General features: G+C 50.9%; 1 protein-coding gene across 1 annotated transcript in view; it reads right to left on the bottom strand.

Annotated features, from left to right (window-relative positions):
* Nucleotides 1-8,745, bottom strand: part of LOC126581419 (ABC transporter G family member 5-like) — a 31,540-nt gene that overhangs the window by 4,160 nt on the left and 18,635 nt on the right. The window contains exons 11-12 of the mRNA XM_050245053.1: nt 6,547-6,941; nt 835-949 (exon numbers count right to left, since the gene is read on the bottom strand). Coding sequence (XP_050101010.1) covers nt 835-949; nt 6,547-6,941 — 510 coding nt within the window. The remainder of the gene's footprint in view (nt 1-834; nt 950-6,546; nt 6,942-8,745) is intronic.

The raw sequence follows: 8,745 nt of genomic DNA, 5'->3' as shown, positions 1-8,745 counted from the left end.
TTTTCTATACATATATTTCCATCCAACCAAACAAAACCAACGGAAACCAGACCAAGATATGGTGCCTCACGAGCGTGCGTGCGTGCGCGTGGAGACAACTCAGATTTGATGCTTCTAGCTGGTAACTGGACTGCACTCAAGCGCCTAAGAATGCAGCTGTGGATAATCGTTTTGTCTCTGTTGCCATGTTGTTGCCCCCTCGGAGACTCGCGGTACTGCTGATTAGCTCAACCTCATCAGCATCACCAGCGTTCAAGTGTCAATCAACTTTGGCTCATCTATCACCATACAATGGAGAAGGCACCGGGGCTCGCGGATTAAACGCGCGCCACCGGACAAGACAGCCCGGACAAAGCGAATGCACAATCAAGTGGGTGAGAGGTATTTTGTTTCCAGCTCAACGTAGGAATCATCAGCAAAGCACCCACTTTGCAGCTCCCTAGAGTAGCGAGTCCCTAGAGAGGGCTTAGGGTGGATCTAGCGGCCAGTGACTTGGACCAACTGTACACGACGTTCACCGAAAGCACAGCGAGTCATCGCGCCGCACTACTGTCGCAAGGTAATAAGCGATAATGCTGACGCCATTGCACAATGTCTGATGGGACAACTGCGCCCGCGGTGCGAACCACGAGCCACTTACTAATCACAAACCCCAGCAACGGAACGCTATCTCAGCCAGATTCCAGTCAAACCAACCAATCATTGCCATCAATCGTGGAGTCGTGTCGTGATACCTTATTGATTTCAACCGCGCTGGGTCAGTCATGCTGTAAAGCAGGAAATAGGAAAAAGGAGAACGGAAGCTTCAGATCCTTCCCGCTTTGGTGAACTTACGTGAATCCTGCCAAAATGTCCAGCAGCGTACTCTTGCCGGCCCCCGATGGACCCATGATGGCCGTCAGCTCTCCGGCCCGGAACTCTCCGCTGATATCTTTCAGTATATCGCGACCTGCGGAAATTGGGAGATAAAAAGCGGGAGCATCATCGTTAGCAGGTGGCTGATACTTTGCCCAGACAGTGAACTGATGCCGCACGTGCGAATGATTCGACGTACGGGGAGCCGTATTTGACTTCCCTTTAACATATGTATAACCCATTGATAACGGCCTAGTGTAGGGGCATGCAGCTGTCTGGGGGACAGCCTCATAGATAAAGCGCACGGCTCGCAGCTGGAGCCACACTGGAGTGGCACACCTGTTCGAAGACAAAGTCAGGCCTTGAATGCGAGTATTCTTCCTTTTACTTCCAATTGGAAGTACGTCTTTGTTCGTCTGTACAAAGCTGGAGCCAAACGCTATAAACAATCTTTTCAATCCAACCTTAAAAGTCTTTTAAATCAACAACAATAAAACAGCTTCAGATGAGACTTCTTCCGTCATCCATCCAATGAAATATCCAATCTTAACGAACGTGCGATTGTTCTTTCGGAATGAGCGCGTCAAGGATGCGCTCGCGAAATCGCGAACGCGTAGAACCGGTTCACGGTCAATCGAGCCAAGAACACCTTTGGCCTTGCGGCAGGACTGTGGCCGTTCGCCAAGCCGCGTGGCAATAACTAGGTTATCGTTTTCGTCGCCACAATCGTCAGGGCAGCAACACAGTTGCAGTCGTCCGGTTTTGCGACGAAGATCAGCTGCTTTTGCATGCGTGCTGGCGCTGAGGGCCGCCAAGCAACAGCGCCAACAGCAGCAACAGCAGTAGCAGCAACAGTTCCAGTAAAACTGGTTTCAGCTCCACCGAAAGGTTCTGGTTCATGGATGCGTGTCCGATGCTCTCACTTTACTGCTCGAGAAAGACGACGATCAATAGATCTTTGCGCTCACGCTGTCGCTTCTGTTCATATTTCTCTCCCCGCCGAGGTTGGAACCGGTTTTCATCTCCAGTTGGCTGAAGCTGAGAACATACAGCAACGGTGGCCCCTGCAGCGACCCAGAACGTGAAGGTGCCGAATGATGACGGATCCTTCTTGGAAAGTTCTCAACCGTTATTCCACACCCATTGCCCGGGTCTCGATGGCTTAAATCATAATACTAAAACATGATTCAACCGGCCGTGCCATGCCGATGCTTTCTAGAACATCGCCCAATTAAGCTCAATTAGAACAATCGAAAGCATCATCGCCTAGTGCCAACGTGCCAAGTAGAGAGCAACTGGCTGCTGCTCATCTTCGCCCACTTGCACATTCGTCGTTGGCGAATTCGCGAAATCGCACCGGGCCCATCGCGAGTCAAGTGTGCGTCCTTCACCGTCGTCGCGGTCAATGTTAATTCAGCAAAAGCAGATTATCATAAAACGAGCATGGGAATGGGCAGCGTCATTGGTTTGAGCCGGGCCGTGCCCGACCACTCCACCGGCGCTCCAATACATTTGCGTACATTAGACTTAATCGAAAGCGTGTCGTGTTGGGTCGAGCATCAATGGGAATTCCATCTGGTCCACGGATGTGGGCCAATTTATCGCTCAACGACAACCATCAGCGACCTCTCTCTCTCTCGTAGTAGCTTTCGTTAGGGTGAAGATGAGATCATAAGTTTATGCTCTACAATCGGGAAGAAGGAGTAACAATTGACAGACCATCGGAATGACAATCGTTTTGCTTATCATGAATGAAATTGAACAAACTTCTGCCAAACCTTTCGGTGATAGTAAGAGGTGAGTCAGATAGCTCTTAGGTGTGACGCATAGTTGATACTGCAATCAGCGCCCACTATGCTGTTGGTGAATCATTCGTCGCGGTTCATACTTGATTTATGTGACATTAGATTGATCGAATACCTTCTACATCTATTGCTGCAGGCTCTAACCACACTTGACACTATCTTTGGCTCCTTTTTGAAATGTCATCGTTAACTAACCAAAAAGATTACATTACTCCAGACGCTGGTGCATAGAAATGCACTCGGCAGCTCCACTTATTAAACAAAGGTTAATACAGCACGGACAGTTTAATCGACCGTAGAAACCCCGATTACTCACCGAAGCTACCTTACTGACACCAGGTGATTCATGGCACCGCGGAAACGGAACGTCAGACAGTCCATCACATAATGTCCTACCAGTGCCGGACCACTAAACCGTTAGGTAAACGGAATGAAATCGATGCTTCGCAAATGAAGACATTCGCCACGGCACGCGCATTACTGTCCAGTGGCCACAAGTGCATTGCGCAGCAGCTGAGCTGAGTCCCCGTAGCGTGCTGGTGTGCATGCGCCTCGCCTCGTATGGTAATGGAAATATACATTTTTTTTTCTTTCTTCAATCTAATGCATCAAACTGGTTGCATTGCGCGCAGTTGTGTGTGGGGTATTTGCATCTTCGCACACTACTTCGCGACAAGCGAGCAAGCGATCGGACGATCGCAAAGTCTCGAAAGAAAGCGCAAGCGGTACGGTGGTGGCCATGAAGTAGCCGTTTCACCGGCACCATCGTCACACCAGTGCCTTACCCTTGATCGCTAGATGCGTGTTTGTAGTGGGGTGTAATCGAGACGCGCGAACGCGAACAACCCTTCATCGGAAACTGTACTCAACATTATCTTAATCTACTCCATCGCCCAAGTGTGTCGATCGTAAGACGATTGATTGATTTTTGATGATCGATCCGTTAATCACGGCCTCAGCATCGACTGCCGTTAGTGAATTATTTTGGGACGTGTTTGGTGCAGATTGCGGTAATCCTAAACTCCTCAAGCATCTTGGCAGGCCTTGCACTCTGGCACGCCCTTACCTTGGCCCTTATTTTTTGTTGGCGAAGTGGATGCTTTGCAATCGCAGAATTCGCGCTGAACCCCGCTAATCACGGGGTTCCGTCCGCAGAACGACGCTCCGCAGCGACAGCGGATTGATAAAGCAGCTTGCCTCAAGTGGCCGCTACTTACACAGAGCAGAGGAGCATCGAACAAATAGCATGAAAAAGGGCAGGGGGGGGGGGGGGGGGGAATAAACATCACCACTAAGCGTAGTGCCCGCAGTTCGTATCAGCGAATAGTCGTGCGCGTGAGATGAGCGCTCCGGACGCTTTGTCTTGATCAACGATGACGACAGCGCGGACGGCGACGGCGGCGGCATTTCTAGACTCGTCGTTTTGCACGTCCCACGACTCGCCACGACAAGGAAACGGGGTCAATTCACATCTTCACCGGCAACGTTCTCCCTGATGAACGCACACGGTTCGACCCTGGCACTCGATCAGTAGCGGAAACAATATTTTTCAAACAAAAGCCCTGCTAATGCATTGTGCACCGGCCAACTCCCTCGATCGATCAAACGCACCACTGCCAATGGGTTAGGGTTCCGTGACGCTCTCTGGCCGGAGCTGGCCGCGGCCCCGGGCCCGGGCCCAGTGTAGCCTCGTGCACACACCAATCGCACCGCTATAGCGCCGTATTGGCCGCTGCGTTCTGGTGTTTGTGTTCTGCTTCCGGATGAAACCGGTTTCGTTTGTGCGGGCGCTCAGCTAGGTCTGGTCGTCCCCTAGCGGCGGATCATCCAGCGATCCCGTGCCGTACTCACCGCACACACATTACACCGATCGTCTTTATTTACATTTCCACCTTTTTTTTCCTATTGCCGCTTGCGATTGCTTAGCAAACAAACTAAAAGTAACTTGTTATGCTGTCTCCTAACTCAAAAAAAAAAAAAAGGAACGCACCAACGATGGAGTGCATAGCTCCACATGATCGCGCATCGCTCGACACGGCCACGCTCGAAAATAATCAACCCGCGAAGGTTATCTGAAGTTCGTTCAACTCTTGCAAATTCGAATACGTCCCACTGCCGCGTGCTGTGCGTGCGTCTAGCGCTTGTTTGCGTGTGTTGTGTCACGAGAAACGCCATGCCAGGCCAGCCAGCCAGGCCTGAGCAGTGTTCCAACATTAAATCATCGTGGCCACCACGCCTGGTCGGTCTCTCCCCCTTTTTCGATGCGTGCTCTGGTTCGGCCGCTGCTGTGTTCGCTCTCGTGGCCATTTCAACGGTTTTTTTTTTCGGTGGTTTTCGCTGCTCGCATTCGCGCGTGAAGAAGCATAAGCGATGCGTGTATGCTAGCCCCAGAATGGCCAGAAGGGGGAAGAAGTGACCAAAACCAAGACCAAGCAGACCAGACAACGACAAGCCGCTGTGTGTGCTGAAGCGTTTTGTGGCAAAAGAGAAATAAAAATTTCGGCAGCAAACTTTGCTCGCTGAGGCATGAGCCACGTTTGGAGTGGTCCGAAGCACCGGCCATGGACAGGTTTTTTTTCTATAGAGGGACACCTGCATAATAAGGAATCATATTTGCAGAATAATTCGCAAAATTTTCCTCCTATTTGCTAACCAACGGATGGAGCCAGGAATCAGGCAGATCGCGAGCGTGTGTCTGATGATGATCATGATGTCGGCGGGGAGGCCAACAGGCCAAGAACGAGAATTGTGCCCGGACGGCGGATCCGTGCCTAGAAACAAGAAGATGTCGTCTCGCGCCGCGGTTTCACCGTCGGCGAACGAGCTTCGTCATTATGCCAAGCACGCCTCTTTTTGCGCCAAATTATCTTCGCTCGCGACCGAACCGAGAGGAGAGCGAGAAGTGTGACAAGCGGTAGGAAGAAGAGGAAGACACACACCGATACGGAAACCGGGACCATCAGTTGACGGGTTTCATTTCAACTTTTCGGTGTCACTTCTTTCTTTTTTTCGCGAGACGCGATGAACGATGCTACCCGCTTTTGAAGAGGATCGGATCGGCGATCTATTGGCTGTAGGATTGTTGCGGCGTGGAGGATCCCGCGATAATCTTATTCGTGCAGTAACGTTAGGTAGGCGCCATCGGCAGGTGGCTAGAGCAGTTTAGCACGGCACGGACAGAGCGTTCGTGGCCGTGGAGCGGGAAAAGTGAAACCAATAACCACGCCACACCAATTAGCATCGATTAGCGGCCACGCAGCAAAACCACCTCCTTATGGTCCTTATCGTGAGGTTAGGTGATTTGCCTTGGATTGCCAAGGGCTGCACAGCGCTTTTTGCGATCTAGAACAAGCGCTGATAAGTGAGTTGTGAGTTGCAGAATGATGGAGAATTCTCACGCACGAATCGTGCCCAGTTACTGGTTATATCCGTGTCCGATCGGAAGAAACTTGAGGATTGTATGATCATCTGGAGCACAAACAATCTGCCAACGCAGCTAGGACACGGAGTGAGGTAGTCTGATGGCTTTAGGCCTCCCTTGGATCCGCTTAGCTGCAGATGTGTTCAGCTGAACAAGCAACATGCTGTCAGTGTTTTTCAGAAAACAGTTCTCCCTCCACTCCAGGACGGTCAACTAAAACAGTTTGTAGAAACAAGTGACAAAACACCTGCACACGAGAAACGCGGTCATATCAAAGTCGTTACTAAGGTTGGCAGCTTGCCAAGTGAATTGTTGGCGCCTCTCGGTGGCTCTTGACCCCCCGGGACCTCATCTAAATCAAGTTAAGTATGGCAACGACAATGTAATGCCTGTCTCACAGGTCAAGAATCCAATCGATGTCGCGATCTAATAAGATCCGCGATCGCGCCCCCTCTCGAAACTTACCTTTTCGGAAGATTCCGTTGCAAACCGAGTAGGACAGGTTTTTGAATCCGACGGTGACCGGTTTGAAGAGTCGCGCCGCGACGAGTGAGCTCGCCGTTGAACCGCCACCGTTGGCGTTGGCCGTTGCCAGCCCGGAGGCAGCACTCCAGGATGCACTTTCGGGAGCAGGTTCCGTCGGGATTTGTAGTGGTTGTAATTTCGGGCCGGCCTGCCGTCTACTTCCGAGGTTACCATCGGCAGTTCCAGTGAAGGGCGATTGTTGCTTCGATTGCTGCTGCTCCTGGAGTGGTTGATCCTCACTCGTTGGATCCTCGGGTTGAGCTGAGCTTAGCTCGTACGATTCAGTCTCAGCCATGGTGCACTGACTGGTTGGCCAGATTTTATTGGCGGTGATTCTTGACGTTCTCACGGTTCTACTTTCGGCGATATCAAGCTAGCACGAGCGACGTAGCGGTGAACACATGTTTCTTCTTTTTCTGACAAAATGATCCTAAAAATACGCGATGCAACGAGATGCAACGCAAACGCGCACTCACAATGCAGGATGCACCCTCCTTTTGGGCCACTTTGGGATGCACACTGCAGCCGGAATGGACCTTGGATCAGTGGATCGCTCTTGGGCGAGGTGTTATCCTCCTGCTAGGGGACGGAAAACCGCTCAACAGCTCAACAGCAGTGCGCGACCATACGAGAAGCAGCAGTACGAAGCGTGAACACAATCTTATCACTATATTCGCCTGGCATGTGCGATGATAGGGACACAGTTCGGGCGCGAGTGTGTGCGGTGTTGGTGATGTATGATTCGCCTGCCTGCCTGCCTGCCTGGCTGATCCGGCGCACCATCAGTCGCAGTCCGCACCGTGATATTATAGCCCAGAAATAGGACAGAGTTCAAACGACTCGCTCTGTCGGTTCAGCCCGTTGGTGACCGCCCGTTCGCCTGACCATCGCAACACGGCGCGCGGCAGGGCTTCCAACATACAATGCACTGGTCCGGTGCCACTAATACACACGTGGCGACACGCACAGCGAAGGGTTGAATTGAAAATTCAAAACAAAGCGCATAAGAGACTCGAAGGGAACGATGCACGCACGACCGAACTGGGGACGAAGTCAGCTGCAACAGGACGTCACACAGGACGGGCACAGGACACACAGGTTCACAGAAATTGGAGTTTTTAGGATGCTCTATTGCTCTACTGTCCCGTTGGTTTACCACAAAAGACAACGAACGACGCGAGTGTTCCGCGGACGCAGCGCGGGCGATCCATTCACAACGAGCGTCGAACGGAGTTTGAGCACAGCGAACGACACGAAGCCAACCGGGAACCGTACGATCCGAACAAGATCCGAACACCTCCAACCCCCTTTCAAACAGCTGGCCACAACAAGGGGATAGCAAGCGCAACGTTTGCTCTCTCTCTCTCTATTTCTGTCTCTATTGCGCTCTCTTGTTCTCTCAGAATGCAGTTAAGTGCATCTTGTTGCATCTTGGGTGTCGCGATCCTCTCGCGAGATGACAGTGAGATGAGTGCGGCGATCATTTCAGTTGGACATATTTAAAAAAATTAAAATTGATTTTATTTGCAAAATTCTCCCAGCTCTAGATTCATCTAGAATTTGTTGCCAAGGCTACACTATTTTGAAATTTTTCTTTAAAGTTTCTTCTTAATATTCTTTACAAATTAAATCTACTCTACGCCTTTTGTTAGAATTAATCAATTTCAACTTGATAGACATGAGTTCATGTTGGAAAAGTCGCAAAAAAAACTGTATGTGTCGAATGTTGGATCATAATGCAAACCAGTGATAAGAGGTTTCATTTTAGCAAATATTGTTCTAGAAAAAAGAAAGAGAAAGAGAGAGAGAGGAGTGTCTTGAAGTGCTCCCCACCATGAAGCGCTTATCTTGACCGAGCAAACGAACGAGCGAGCGTGCTATCAGCGCTGTCACAGTAGCACTTGGCCGCAACGGGGAGCATTAAATCGGTCTGGCTTAAATCAGCTGGTTAACCGTCCGTTCTAGGCGCTCCGAATCTCTGACCTGGCGTCCTGGATTCGTCTGCTTCCCGGAACTTGCCTCCGGGGGGCTTATCACGCGAGATGCTGCTGTCTTCGACCCGTCCGTGGCGTACCCTGTGCTCATACGTCGGTGACCGTCATTAATCGTTCTTCGACCAGGAGGGCAAACAATTTAACT

Source organism: Anopheles aquasalis, chromosome 2, assembly GCF_943734665.1.
Source record: "Anopheles aquasalis chromosome 2, idAnoAquaMG_Q_19, whole genome shotgun sequence".
Classification (NCBI taxonomy): domain Eukaryota; kingdom Metazoa; phylum Arthropoda; class Insecta; order Diptera; family Culicidae; genus Anopheles; species Anopheles aquasalis.
The sequence above is the reverse complement of the archived record's forward strand: the minus strand, read 5'-3'. Positions and strand labels throughout refer to the sequence as shown.